Raw genomic sequence first — 15,103 nt, 5'->3', positions numbered from 1 at the left:
ATTATCAAAGGTAACCAAAACAAACGACAAATAAGAAGAACAACCTTTACTTATTATTATCAGTTCATTATCAAGTGATCAGTTCATTTTCAAGTGATCAGTTCATTATTAAGTTCATTATTATTATCATTATCAAGGTGGAGAAGAAGAACTATTAATATTATCAGTTCATTATCAAGTGATCACTTCATTATCAAGTGATCAGCACCTTTACTTTCTATCAGTGTTCTAGCCTAAACGCATTCAAACGAACCTATCAGTTTCATCACATCTAACATTTAACAACAAATAAGCACAACTAAACTAGATCGAGAATCACTGATACACTGAGTAGATCGAGAACCACAACAAACTAAATCGAGAATCACTGATACACTGAGTAGATCGAGAATCACTGATACACGCAAACAACTGTACAAACAAACCAACATGCAATCTCAATCAAGAGTAGATCGAGAACCACAACAAACTACATGCAATCAACTTCGAGACCGAAAACAAAAAAGATAGAGAGGGAGTTAATTACCTTTTCCGAAACACACGAGAGGTTACAATCGCCGATAAGAGACAAAACGCGAGGAAGGGACATACGCCAATCGAATCGCCGTGGAGAGGAATGGAGAGACGCCAAGAGAATCGCCGTTACCACCGCTCGAGACACGCCGACGAGAGAGAACACCGCGATGAGAACCCAGACGATTCGCCTCCAAGAGAGAGAACAGAGAGAACAAGAAGAAGAGACAGAACAGAATGAACCCGAATCTGGACCTTTCATCGCTCTTCCCCCACCAGTTTCGCATCAACGGCCAGGAACCAAACACGTGCCTTCTAAGGACGCGAAATCATGTCTCTTAAATTAGGGGCGTCCCAATGATATTAGCCATTTTTGATTTAAATTTTGACCTTAATTACTAAGATATTTGGCCTTAGATACGCCGATAATCATGGTCTTAATTAAAAAAATTTCTCTTTGGTTCTTCTGATTTTCATAGGTCCCACCATTTAAGGACAACACTAAGAACTGCCCGATAATTATGCTTTTAACGTAAATACTAAATAGGAATTTAAAAAAAAAAGAAAAATAAATGAAAACCTAAAGCACGTCCCTTAGAAACACGTGTTGAATTGTTATTGGACAGAGGAAATTCTCTCGGTGATTCTGCGATGCGCTAGTGCTTTCTACCCATGTGCCAAAATCTCCATCATCTCCAGCGGAAACGACGTTGTCTCGTACTCCCCCAACGTCTCCCGTTCCCCCGACGTGCGATGCAGAACGTCCATGGCTGTGATGGGACACAAGAATCTTTCTGTGATTCTGGCGGAGACCCGTTGGCCTAGCTCCGGGATTGATTCTGGCGAAGTCGACGCTACGTTGTTGTATAGTGAGATGTTCTTGAAAGTTTTGTTGGCGTATTTGAGGAGCGGTGGTGGGACGAAGATGGTGGTGGTGGAGGGAAAGGAATAAGATTGGTGGAGGTTTTGAGTTCTAGGGTGGTGGTGGAGGGGAAAGAAGAAGATTGGTGGAGGTTTTGGTTGGGTTCTTGGTGGGGGTGGTGATGCTTTATTTGTTGGTGTAAACGAGAGGTATACTTACTATACCTCTGATGCTTTCTTTTTGTTCTTTGGAATTGGATCATATTTGAAGCTATTGTTTGTGTGCATATATTTTCTAATCCTGAGATTGATTAATGGCAGATAAACTCAGATGAGATAATTCGTGTGAGATTAACTCAGATGGGATCATGTGAGTGAAGAGGAGCATGACAGAGAGAGGAAAGTAGAGTCCTTTGGTCAAGTTTGATTGGAGATTTAGTCAGGTTCGAGTAAAAGGGGGAATGAGGATGGAGAACGGTCATGAGAACGATTCTTTTCAAGTGGGTGATGAAGATTCTTCTTGCCGGAGAATGACTTTAAAAACGATAACTTGTTGCAAGTCATCAAAGCTGTTGAAGCAGCTGAAACCACCACCATCAAGCAGCAGGTCTTGGTCTCTTTCTATGTGTCTCTGTTTGAAAATTGATTCAATGTGTGAACCATAATTCACTCATGTTACCTGAGTTCTGTGTAAATTTATGCAATGACATGTCTGATTTATTAGCGTTGGGTAGAGAATTGATCTGTTAAATTGATTGAACATTTTGTTCTGTCATATTCTTGTGTTCATTGTTCTGCTCATTGTTTTGCAGGTCAAGAATAGCAAAAACAGAGTACCATTAAACCAGGGACTGAAGTGAAGCTTTTTTTGCTTGTGTCTATTTTTTGTATTTGTATGTGTCATGAGAATGGAAGAATTAGGAACTGAAGTTAAGCAACTACCATTAAACCATTATAATTAAATGTTCTTTATCAAAGTTGCTTATCTCACTTTTAAAAGTTAAAAATTCACTAAGGGCTATAAGTGGTCTTACCAATAAACATGCTCTAATACAACTTGGTGTTATTCTGCTTTGCTATCGTTTTACCATTAAGCTTTACCTTACGCCGAAAGTTGAACTGATTCTTTTACCAAAAAAAAAAAAGTTGAACTGATTTTTTTACCAAAAAAAAAAAGTTGAACTGATTTCAAAAATATGTGCAATGACAGATGTTTTTGTTATTAAAAACGTCTAAACCATCATTAAAATCAAATTGGAAGGATTGTGCGGTTCAGTTTTTGTTTTATTCTGTTAACGATAGTTATTAATCAGAACTTATAAAGTCCTAAAATTTATGCAGTTTAACTAACTAGGATATAAAACTAACTAGGATATAGCTCCGCGCAAGCGCGAAGTCTTGGATGTCTAAATTTTTTTTGATTTGTGTTCAAGAATTCGACATCTATTAACATTTTTTTTCAAGAATATGTCAGATATAAACCATATATCCTCTCAGATTCAACATCTGATACGCTGACTAATTGACATCCTCATTAGCTATCCAGTAAATCTGCAACATGTGTAAATATAAGAAAATAATAATCTATCCCAAATTAGAAACCCCATATAATAGTAAAACCCTTTATTAAACATAGCACAATAATATATACATACCCAGAAAAATAGCCAAGACGAGATTTTTTAACAGAAATAAAAAATGAATCTCCATGAGCTCCTCTCAGATCTATGCGAACTCTCTCGGTCCATCCAAAAAGTTGTGTTTCTTTTTCATTGGTTTTTTCTGTAGTTATCAGCTGTGTAAACAATTTTGTTCGCCTCTTCCTTGAAACTACCAGTGTTTTTTAATTCAAATTTGAAGTATGAGAAATTAGTAAATCCCTCCATGGCGTACATGTCTCAGCGGACAACTTCAGAAAATAGAACAAAGAACATAGAAAAGTTGTACTAATCAAGTTTTCAGTAGGTCTATGAAATTATATCAATTTAAGGAGTTTCAATGATATGTGACACTGAATAGAACGGTTTAGAGTGTAATGGTTTATCATTGGATGTGAGTGTTAAGCGACAAAGTGGGAGAACCCTATGCTATATTCAAAGACAATGCAAAAGAATATACGATTAGGAAGCTTTTTGGGTATGTCAGACGCATCAGCCTCATCTTTTAAAGATTATGTAGAAACTGAGTGTCATAGGCCGCAAGTTAATTTAAAATGACCCAACAATCATTAATTCATTACATAATCATGTTCGAAAACTCACTGTCGAGGACCGTAAAATCACCGGAAAACGTAATTCGGACACCAACGATGACGATTTAAACTGACTCAGTCCAAAAACTGAAATTCTTAAAAACTTAATTTTTCACTCATTCATCCTATAATCGAGTAGTATATTTAAAAATTCATGAAGTTTTCATGAAAATGGCAAAAACGAAGAAACTGATGTATAACTCTTGAAAAATTATGAGCTGTCGGAGTCAATATTGCAGAAAGTCTAAAAGTCTAAAGAAGAAGACGACTTGTAAAAATCATAATTGCCTTTCATTAAATTTAATCATAAAAAATACAAAACGCACATGCTCTCTATTCGAACCCGGGTTGTGAGCTTCTTTAATGATCATAAACCACTGCATTAAGTGATATTTAGTGATATTCATATGAATACATACTATTTTAAAACAAAAATATAAAAATGAATCCCACAAATATTTATTAAAATCTGATGTTATAAAAAAAGTTTCTCATTATATATATGATTTTGGTAAAAGAATATTACAAACATCATAAGAACTTTTGTCTACCGTACGAGTCATAGCTAGATGACGTGTAATAACTAATAACATACAATTCTTTGAATGATAAGGATTACAGTCAGAGAGATGGCGCCGTACTTCTTCCGCATCATACGGACAGAACCCAGTGCTGTGATCTGTACGGTTTTTAAAATAGTATTCACGGATAAGTCAATCGAATTATCATTAATGTATGTTACGTAAGTCAATAGTTAGCAACTATCAGAACAAAAAAACATCATTAGATGAGCACGTTAAGCATCAACCACTTTTCTGGTGAACAGAATCCAGCTCCACGTTCATCTTACCTAAAAATTGCCGTCATTCAAAAAGTAGATATCTTTTTAACCCACAACTTTTGACACTAATCTATTCACACCGTTTACTTTTGAATGAAGCCACTTGAAGTCTACACGAGTGTTTGTTCATTCCAAAAGCCAATCTCAAATCACATCTGAATCTTTCGATTTGTCTGATTCTCATATTAAACTTGAACCACATAAACCATTTGGAAAAAGAAAAGAAAAACAAATAATTATTTTGTTAAAATAAAAAATAAAAGAACTTTACAACAAAAAGATATTCAATGTGACTTATTTTGAACAACTTAAAGACATAACCAACCCAAACTAGTTTAAAACTTTTGATGATCCGTTATGCCAAATGAAATTAACCAACTTGATATGCAGAAGAAAATATACCAACTAGGCTGTTTGCATTCTTAATTTAACATACAGTATATATGATGCTTTGAAAGTCTGCCAAGTTGCAACTAAGATAAACCATGGACATTAACTAAATATAATAAGTCAATGAGCCATTACTCATGTTATGAAAGAGTTTTTTGTCTGACTTCCCCACAAGATTTGAATTTCATAACCTATAAACATTGGACTTCTATAGTTGCCTTCCCTACATGTAAAAACAATAAAACTAAAACCACTGCAAACTTGACCAAAAAATAAAAACCATTGCAAACAAAAACATTATTAAACCTTTGTTAAAATGGTTATTTTCTAAAACCTTTTAAGTTTATAAGTGTAGTACTTAAAATCTATAATTTACAAAACAAAATGTGACGAGTATAGAAGTTATACATTGAGATGATATAATATTAGGGAAGGTTTAAGAAAGTCAACTTATCATTTTGTTTAGTGAATACTGAACCATGGGAATATGCGAATATCATGCCGAAATTTTCTATATGTAATAGACAATATATATAAAGTTCAGAAACGTTAGAGCACTTTTTGTGGGAACTTACTTTAAGATAACAACTAGGTTTTGATCCGCGCTTTAAAAGCACGGGTTTGTTTTTTTTTTTTTTAATAAATTTTGAATAAGTTTGTGAAATGAAATATTTTTATTTATTTTCATTGTATTGTTTTATTTTTATTTTTATTGTATAAATGGGTATTTATGTTTAAAATTGAACTTGATTTTTTTTTTGCAAAAATTTGAAGTGGTATTTTAAATTTTTTCAATCAATTTTCACTTTTATGTACTGAATTTTTGAAATATATAATTTTAAACAGATTTAACTTGTGAATAAATTAATATTATATTATTTTAACAATTTTAAGTCTTTCATTATCAATATTAAAATATTTTCAGAAAGTTTTAATTATATTGAAAAATAAATAATAATAATTATGTGTAAATATTTGTTAATATCAATATTAGAACTTGGTCCAAACGAAAAATGTGAAATTAGATAAATATTAAAATCGGCCCAAATGGCCCAAAACCGTGAAATTAAAGGAACAAAAAAAGTTTGGCCTAAAATTAAAAGATCCATTAAAAGAAAATGATACAAAATAACAGAAATACCCTTAATGAAACCTGCGACTTCTTTATAACTGAAGAGTATGTTTATGTAAAATTCAAATAGGATATTGCTTTAATAATATAGATTAGTATTTCATTTGGTGGTGAGTCGACCACATGGAAAGCTCAAGAGACATACTTGTAAATTGTTAAAGCCATTTTGACGCTTTTTGCCATCATTGATGTGTACGGCCAATTAGGCTTTTTTAGCTATTGTCATTTGCCAGCGGAATGCCAACTGTAATGGCATGCCAAGCCCAAATAGATTTTACGCGTAGTTTTGTAGATTGCATAATTTGCATTTACATACTTTAAAATTCTCTCTTTAAAGGTTCAAAATAAAATAATTTTTCTTTTCCTTATTATGTCTTTTACTCAAAATCATTAAATTTTGTCAAACAAAAAGTGTAAAGATACTACAAAATCTTCCAACTTTATGGAGGTTGCTTGAATTTTTCTCACTAAATTTGATAAAACCTCACGGTTCCTGTATATATATAAATCGTTACCTTTGTTATTAAGAAACAAAATACCTAAATAAAAACCCCATAAAACTGCATTAATCAGAAGAGATTGGATTTATTTTCGGGTTAGACAATGACAATGCTCTATCAAAGTTCTTGTGTTGTCGGGCAAAACTCAAGATATTTAGATGTGATTAGTAACCTTGCGGAATCTTGTTTTAAACGCGGTTAAGTAAGTATTTTGTCTATCATAAAAAGTTGCTGCAGAAAGAAAAAAATACTACTTGTGTTTTTTTATGACAAAAATACAAATGAAATTTTTATTAATTAGAAAAGGAAGTTTTAGTAGATTATTTACAAAAGTAATACTTTCATATTATTAAATTATATGATAACACCATTTCAAATTTTTAAATAAATGGCAATAAATAATTCAATTATAAAATTATACTAGAATTTGTTTTATAATATTATAAGATGTCAATCTATTATTAAAAATATATTGAAAAATAAGGTAAATATTTATAGTAAGAAGTAAATTATTTTTAATAAATTTTAGTTATTTTCATATTTTGTAGTAATTAGTTTATTATTGAAATTTATTTTGACTTCTAATAAAGTAAATATTATATAAAATATTTTAATCAATTTAATAAATATTCCACCATCCCGCAAATTTTAAAAATTTCAACAGTTTAATTACTTTTTTCTGCAATTTCGCTATTAAGCGATATTTAACGATCGGAGACAAAATGTAGTACACGTATGAAACGTATTATTAGCATTTAGCAGCTACGCTATGCATGACGAATATGTTTAGTTCTCAAATTCTAAATCTGATGTCTTTCCTCCGCCATTAATAATCAAAGTTAGAAGTCATATATAATTAAATGCTGCCATCAGTTGATAATATTTTGTTTCTAAATCATAAATCATAAAAAATAAAAAAAATTGGTACCTTTTCTTCTATTATTCAAGTCCCATCTTTGAACCCATCTAACCCTACCACCAGTTGATATTCCCTCTAGCTCTATATATATAGTTAGCATTTGCCAATCTCCCAATTACACCAAACACAAAACAAAGAACGATAAACATTCTCCTCCACTCAAAGTCTTTCATCTCAGTCTCAGCCTTAAAATGGCTTATAATGAAGAAGGCTCAATAGGAACCTCATTGCATGGAGTCACAGCAAGAGAACAAGTGTTCTCCTTCTCCGTAGATGCTTCATCCCAAATCCTCCAATCAGACGACCCAACCGCTAAATTTACCCTTCCAGTTGATTCCGAACACCGGGCCAAAGTATTCAACCCACTCTCATTTGCCAAACCTCACATGAGAGCCTTCCACTTAGGATGGATCTCATTCTTCACTTGCTTCATCTCAACCTTCGCCGCTGCACCATTAGTCCCCATCATCCGCGATAACCTCGACCTGACCAAAACCGACGTCGGGAACGCAGGAGTGGCCTCCGTCTCCGGTGCCATTTTCTCAAGGTTAGCCATGGGAGCTGTTTGTGACCTCCTCGGTGCACGGTATGGAACCGCCTTCTCCCTCATGCTAACCGCTCCAACCGTATTCTCAATGTCGTTTGTGACCGGTCCGGTGGGATACTTAGCCGTCCGGTTCATGATCGGCTTCTGCCTGGCCACGTTTGTGTCGTGCCAGTATTGGACCAGCGTCATGTTCAACGGCAAGATCATAGGACTAGTCAACGGCTGTGCTGGCGGGTGGGGCGATATGGGTGGTGGAGTGACTCAGCTACTCATGCCAATGGCCTTCCACGTCATCAAGCTCGCTGGAGCCACTCCGTTCATGGCTTGGCGCATAGCATTTTTCATCCCTGGTTTCCTTCAAGTCGTAGTGGGCATTCTCGTCCTCACTCTTGGCCAAGATCTCCCCGATGGTAACCTTAGTACCCTTCAGAAGAGTGGTCAAGTTTCTAAAGACAAATTCTCCAAGGTACTTTTCTATATAGTAAATATAAGAAATCAATATTTGATACAAAACATTATTAAGAGTATTTTTGTTTAGTATATTTTGCATGGCCGTTTTTCAGAATGTGAAAGTATAAGTAATTTTTGGGCTTCTGTTTTTAAAAAAATCTCCATAAATATCCCTCTCATAAAACTGTAAACCCTACATATAAATATTTAATATTTTTAAAGTTAAGAAAGAAGTTAATTTTGATAAGCAAATCAAATTGACTATATGTATCAATTTAAAACCAACGTTTAATATACAAACGACCACAACCTACACATTTTATATATAGTTGCGGTGAAGTTATTATATATTGTAAGAAATTTTAATGTAATTTATTCTAATTATTAAAATCAACTTCAATATAAATAGGTTTATAAAAAAAAAGATAAGAAGTATTACTATGAAAAAGAAGTACTATGTAAGATACGGATTATCCTTAAATATTATCTAACTAATGCAGTATTTTAAATTAATAAATCAAAAACTGATGTTCATGAATAAACATATTTTTTGGCCAAAATATCTAAACACATTAGTGAACAAACACAAACAAAAAATAATTTCACACTTTAAAAGCATAGATCAAAATCTAGTTTTTTCTAAGTTGGATAAATTTGTAAATTATAGTCTAATTTGTAAATTCTACACTTTTAGATATTTTTCTACATTTAGGGTTTATAATTTCTAAGGAAATTTTTAAATATATAGATAAAGCTATTAACGTTTAAAACTATTTCATTATATTGTTAAACATGCTGTTAATATTTTTTGAATAGGAATTAGAAATAATTTGAAACAGTTCTGATATTTCTAGCTACTCGCTAACGGGTTATATTGTTATTATGCTACTTGTTTTAGGTTTTCTGGTTCGCTGTGAAGAACTATAGAACATGGATTTTGTTCGTTCTTTATGGATTTTCCATGGGAATTGAATTAACTATCAACAATGTTATCTCTGGATATTTCTTCGACAGGTTTGGTTTCTTCTTCTTTAAGCTCAAATGGTGACTTTTACTTATTTCTAGCCTAAGTAATAATAACAACTTTTGTTTTCTTGTTATGCACGTATCAGGTTTAACCTTAAACTTCAGACAGCCGGTATTGTAGCAGCCAGTTTCGGAATGGCAAACTTCTTCGCCCGTCCCTTGGGTGGCTACGCATCTGATCTAGCAGCCCGAGTCTTCGGCATGAGAGGCCGGTTATGGATCTTATGGATCTTTCAAACCGTAGGAGCGCTCTTTTGCATCTGGCTAGGTCGTGCTAGTTCACTTCCCATAGCAATATTAGCAATGATGCTCTTCTCAATCGGTACACAAGCCGCCTGTGGAGCCCTTTTCGGTGTTGCACCTTTCGTCTCGCGCCGCTCACTAGGGTTGATATCGGGACTAACTGGCGCGGGAGGAAACTTCGGTTCCGGTTTGACTCAGCTGATTTTCTTCTCGACTCCGAGGTTTAGCACGGCAGATGGACTCTCGTTGATGGGAGCTATGGCGGTTTTGTGCACCGTCCCGGTTGCGTTTATACATTTTCCGCAGTGGGGAAGTATGTTTTTAAGACCGTCGAGGGATGGAGAGAGGTCGAAGGAGGAGTATTATTACGGCTCTGAGTGGACAGAGGATGAGAAACGACAAGGGTTGCATGAAGGAAGCATCAAGTTTGCTGAGAATAGTCGGTCTGAGAGAAGCAGGAAAGTAGCTTTGGCTGATTTTCCGACACCGGAGACCGGAACTCCAACACATGTCTGAATATTTACTTTTATTATCTATATAACCATTTAACCCTTTCATCGTTTTCATGTCGTAATGTTATCAAATATCAGATATGTAGTGAGTAAGACCTTGCTTTGACTAGGTAAGGTTCGATGAGCTCGGTACTTAGTATGAAAAGGAAAAATATTTTAACAACTCTTTATGTAACTAAGAAATGCTTTTCGTTAGTCACACATTTAAGCAAACTTTGTGAACAGAGACTACGGAAGAAGCAATGGAAAGACTGAGTTGTCTTCATACAACAGAAACAAATCAAACAAAAAGAATCTGAACAGAGTATGAGAGAAACTAATAAACTTTGAAACCCGAAGCTGAAATTATCTTTGAGTTAAAGAAACAAGCCGTCTCAGGAGCTTTCCAGCGCCAAGAATCGTGAATCCAGATTGCTATAAAAGCAAGGATTTCAGCTAAATTACGAATTGATAAAGAGGACTTCAAAAATCAGACAAAGAAACTGAATGTACGAACTTCACATCTTCTAACACTTCACAAAACCATAAGCTCAATGACGCGAGTTTCCTTCATTTGAAATTTTGAATCAACATAAAATAGAATCTTCGGTTACACTTCCCCGACGGATATTCGAATCTAACTTTGATAAAATTAAATAAATAACATAAAATCGTCAAAAAATCATACAATACCACCAATCCATCTCTCTGTTTCTTCGTTCAAAAACAATTAAAAAAGTGCAACAATGATAATAATGGTGTCCCTCTCTCTCTATCACAGATGTGGCTTTAGAACTCGTTAAAAACCATTCCCAAAACCATCATCAAAAACAAACTCCCTCTCACTCTCTCGGCATGACCCAATTAAGAGGAGATAAGACTTGGACTTTATCTTCAATTATCAAGTCCAGCCTTAGCCTTGAGGTGCTTCTTAAAGTTCATAATGTCACCGTTCCATTTGGTGATGCACTGTTTCTCACGCACCCATATCTCATGAGCCACTTGGTTGATCAGCCTGAAGTCATGACTCACCAGAACCAAACCACCATCCCACTCGTTCAACGCCTCGGCCAGAGAGTCTATTGTCTCAATATCCAAATGGTTAGTTGGCTCATCCAACAGAAGCATGTTAGGCTGCTTATAAGCCAACCATGCGAAGATCACACGGCTCCTCTGCCCGTCAGACAGATTCTTCATCGGCATTACCTGAGCTTTACCAGTTAGACCGAACCTACCAATCGCAGCTCTCATCTTCTCCTCCTCGTTGCCTGGGAACTCGTGCATCATGTAGAGAAGCGCATGCATTTCCAGGTCTAGCTTCTCAGCCAGATGCTGATGGTACTAAGCAATCTTCAAGTGGTTGTGACGACGCACCATTCCTTCACTCGGGTGCAATTCACCAGTCATGAGCTTCAAAAGTGTACTCTTCCCTGCTCCATTGGGTCCAACAAGGGCGACCCTCGAGTCCAAATCAACACTAAAGTCGATGTTCTTGTATATGAGGTAGTATGGTGTGTACCCAAAAGAGACTTCAACAAACTGAAGCACTAGCGGTGGAAGTTTCCCAACATTAGCAAAATGGAAGACGAGAACACTGTCTCTGGCCACCTTTTCCGTGAGGCCGAACCGTGACCGAACCGGGCAATGTACTCCTTCATGTTGGAAATCTGCTCCTGCTCCCACTTGTACTGCTTCATCTGGTTCTCTTCAAGCTCAGAACGGGTCTGGCAATACTGATCAAAGTTACCAGTGTAGTACTTGAGCTGCTTGCTTTGCATGTGGATGATATTTGTACAGACTCCATTCAAGAAATCTTGTGAGTGGGATACCACAACAAGGATACGGTCAAAATTCTTCAGACTCTCCTCTAACCAGACACAAGCTTCCAAATATGTTTCAGGAGAGAAGCAATAGTCATCATTAAAAGATACACAATACCAATGAACACATATCTAATAGCATCCAAAGCAATCAGATAGGAAGAAAAAACTAACTAACCCAAATAATTTGTCGGCTCATCAAGCAAAAGGATCGTTGGCATTATGAAAAGCGCTCTCGCCAACGCAATCCTCATCTTCCATCCACCAGAGAAATCTTTCGTCTTCTTAGCCTGCATCTCCTTGTCGAAACCAAGACCAAACATAATCTCAGCAGCACGCTTCTCTGCGGTTGCAGCATCCATGGCTTCCAACCTATCATAGATAGTATCAAGACGCTCTCCGCCTCCATCATCCTAAAAAAAAACTCTATTTAGCACCAAACATAGTAAAAAGAAATCAAAACCTTAGCAACAAGTCTGCAATAATCAATCACACAAACCTGCTCAACAAGAGCTTCAACCTCCTTCTCCAACTTCAACCTCTCCTCATCACAGCTCATAACAGCCTCAAGTGAAGTCATGTCAGTAGCTTCAATCTCATGGGAGAGATGATAGATATCCATGTGGTCAGGAATCAGCGACTCCCTAAGCCCAATAGCGGTTAAAAGAGTGGACTTTCCACAACCATTCAACCCAAGCAGACCATAACGTCTTCCATAGTTAAGCTCCAACATCGAATCAACAATCAGGTCATGACCATGAAACGTGACAGACAAAGGCTCAATCTGTACACAAACAAATTAAATCAATTATTCACGAATTCGAATCCAATTAAAACACAATTCAAACCATCAATCAATGAGACTAACCCTAATATCTCTAGACTGTGGTTGGGAGCAGAAGTTTCCGGTACAGGTCCGGTCAGATATCTGAAGAGCGTCGACACCACTGGACAAGCTATCAACTCCGTTGGAGGAAGTACCGGCGGATTTGGAAGAAGCTGCGGCTGCAGCTTTACCGCCTCTTTTGGCGGCGGCGGCGGCTTTCTTCTGTGCAGCCTTCTTCTTGCTAGCGTCAGACACCATCTTCGAAGCTCTCACCTGAAAATCAAATCGGATTTAGATAATCAACACCAAACGATGGAAACACACATATCGAAAGTATCAATAGTCGGAATAGTGAATTTACCTGTGGGGTGAGGGGAGATCGAGAGATCTAGGGTTTCAGAGTAAACGGCAGAGATTAGGGTTAGAGAGATGGTTTATGTTGGACGCGGCGCGAGGCGGAAGGATTGGTATTTATACCTTCTTTTATAGGAGATGATACTTTTTTGAGAGTGTCACGTGTTAGTTTTAGACTTTACTTGAATTTAACTACAGCTCCCACGTGCGGTTTGATGTGGGCTTTAGCAAATTAAAGGGCTAATATATGTTGGTCGAGATCTAAATGTGAAAATATAAGCCCAAGTATATTTATTTACCTAAACTGATGAACAGCCAGTCCAGCCCTGTTATATGTATCGGTTGATATGAGATTTTAAGTTGTGAATTTTCCAGCCATGTTGCTGAGGTAGGACACATATTAATATATAATGCTCTTCTTTGTTTAAGAATTATAGGATTAGTAACACGAAAAGAAGAAGTAGAAGGGTTGCCTACTTGCCTCACATGATCGAGGCCTTCTTGTGAATGTGTCGTTTTAAGATAAGAACATGACATCGATTTTTTGAAAATCTAAATCATGTGTTTACCTCTGCTTTTCTGTGAGAAGATAAAATTCACGTTTATCTAAGATGTTGAAGGTATATGCATTTGAAAACCATTGATGCAACGTTCATATATATCTTGACTTCCCGTGTTAATAGATTGGCTCAACCTCGATGAAACGTGGTTTTGTGAAGATATGTGAAGCAGAAACTAGGACCAAATAAAAAGAAAGGTTGTGTCACACATTCGAGACCTCACTAGTATATGGTTTAGAAAAATAAACAAGGCAACGAGTGTCTAAGTTCTAAATGTAATTTATGTGTTTGTGTCTGAAAGTCACATGTTTGATATAGAAATATTGTAATATACTTTTGCAAATGGTAAACCGTACATACATCATTTCCATTTGCGTCTAGCCTTTAAGTTTACAATGACCAAGCTGTTTAAAGGGTTGGTTCATTTGAAAGAGAAAAAATACACTGAATGCTCAAGTAACTTTTTAAAGTTGTGTTTTAAATGTTTGATGCAATCAAATTCTGTTCTTTCTATGCAATCCATAATGTTGAGAATCTGACGCGGATGTAAATAAGAAACCCATTCCCGAAGATGATCGTGATGATTGATCATGAACATGTTATGTCTTATCGAAAATTCCGTCAGCTTTTGTGTTATATTTCATCTTGTAGATAGACCGTAGAATGTAGTCAGATTCACGAGTGTACACGTGGGAATAGTTATGCTTGTAAACAGATAAAAGCTGATTCTCCTTGGAAGTTGAAGACCCCTCCATACAAGTAAATGGATTGTTGTTCATCTGATATGATGTATCATCAAGGTCTTCATCATCCCATTAGCTTTGTAGTTTACAATATATATATCTATCTTATTAAAACAGAAACATTCTGTTGGACCTAACATTTATTTTGTAAGTTTTTAAATTAAATACACATTTATACTTTATAGTTAAACATATATTAAGTCATTAATGTTCCTTTCTTTATACTACTATCCATGTTTCCAAACAATATACTTATTTCTTTATACTACTATCAATGTTTCCAAACAATATATTTTTATACTACTATCAATGTTTCCAAATAATACAATAATTAATCTTAGTTTTTTTTAGATCTATCATTTTCTCTTTAAAATTTTGTAGAAACGTCATAATTTCATAAATTGCAAAATAGTGAACTTTAAAATTTCGATTATAAGATTACAAATTATGAAACTATTACAATTTAAATCCAATTAGATTACATATCGGTCATCCATCAGTTCAATCGGTTAGTCTCGGGTTTTAGTGATTTTGTAATATGAATATTTTAAAAACATAAATTGAATTGTCAGGTCTCCGGATTAACCGGTATAATCACAATCAGGTTGAATTTAAAAATACTGATTTAAATGCAAA

The 15,103-nt window shown here is 35.4% G+C and overlaps 2 protein-coding genes and 1 long non-coding RNA gene across 3 annotated transcripts; 2 read left to right on the top strand and 1 right to left on the bottom strand.

Moving 5' to 3' along the window:
- Positions 1-1,156: 1,156 nt before the first annotated feature.
- Positions 1,157-2,364, top strand: LOC108840038 (uncharacterized). Its single transcript, XR_001947818.2, has 3 exons — positions 1,157-1,584; positions 1,696-1,981; positions 2,187-2,364. It is a non-coding gene; the product is annotated as an uncharacterized LOC108840038 (long non-coding RNA).
- A 5,179-nt stretch (positions 2,365-7,543) lies between these two features.
- Positions 7,544-10,380, top strand: LOC108843237 (high affinity nitrate transporter 2.3). The gene is made up of 3 exons (XM_018616374.2): positions 7,544-8,420; positions 9,303-9,418; positions 9,517-10,380. The coding sequence occupies exons 1-3, from the start codon at positions 7,599-7,601 to the stop codon at positions 10,187-10,189; spliced, it is 1,611 nt and encodes a 536-aa protein (XP_018471876.2). The 5' UTR covers positions 7,544-7,598; the 3' UTR covers positions 10,190-10,380.
- A 426-nt stretch (positions 10,381-10,806) lies between these two features.
- Positions 10,807-13,328, bottom strand: LOC108843238 (ABC transporter F family member 1). The gene is given in 6 exon segments (XM_057002548.1): positions 10,807-11,789; positions 11,792-12,046; positions 12,163-12,397; positions 12,484-12,768; positions 12,853-13,083; positions 13,172-13,328. Coding segments are annotated over 5 exon segments (1,722 nt in total). The 5' UTR covers positions 13,069-13,083; positions 13,172-13,328; the 3' UTR covers positions 10,807-11,058.
- Between the last annotated feature and the right edge of the window lie 1,775 nt (positions 13,329-15,103).

Source organism: Raphanus sativus, chromosome 2, assembly GCF_000801105.2.
Source record: "Raphanus sativus cultivar WK10039 chromosome 2, ASM80110v3, whole genome shotgun sequence".
Taxonomy (NCBI): domain Eukaryota; kingdom Viridiplantae; phylum Streptophyta; class Magnoliopsida; order Brassicales; family Brassicaceae; genus Raphanus; species Raphanus sativus.
The sequence above is the reverse complement of the archived record's forward strand: the minus strand, read 5'-3'. Positions and strand labels throughout refer to the sequence as shown.

What these genes read in the sequence shown, in the direction of transcription:
- LOC108843237 (XM_018616374.2), top strand. Translation starts at nt 7,599, where the DNA reads ATGGCTTATAATGAAGAAGGCTCAATAGGAACCTCATTGCATGGAGTC. An exon ending in CTAAAGACAAATTCTCCAAG is followed by an intron (nt 8,421 to 9,302) that starts GTACTTTTCTAT and finishes TACTTGTTTTAG; the next exon opens with GTTTTCTGGTTCGCTGTGAA. An exon ending in TCTGGATATTTCTTCGACAG is followed by an intron (nt 9,419 to 9,516) that starts GTTTGGTTTCTT and finishes TGCACGTATCAG; the next exon opens with GTTTAACCTTAAACTTCAGA.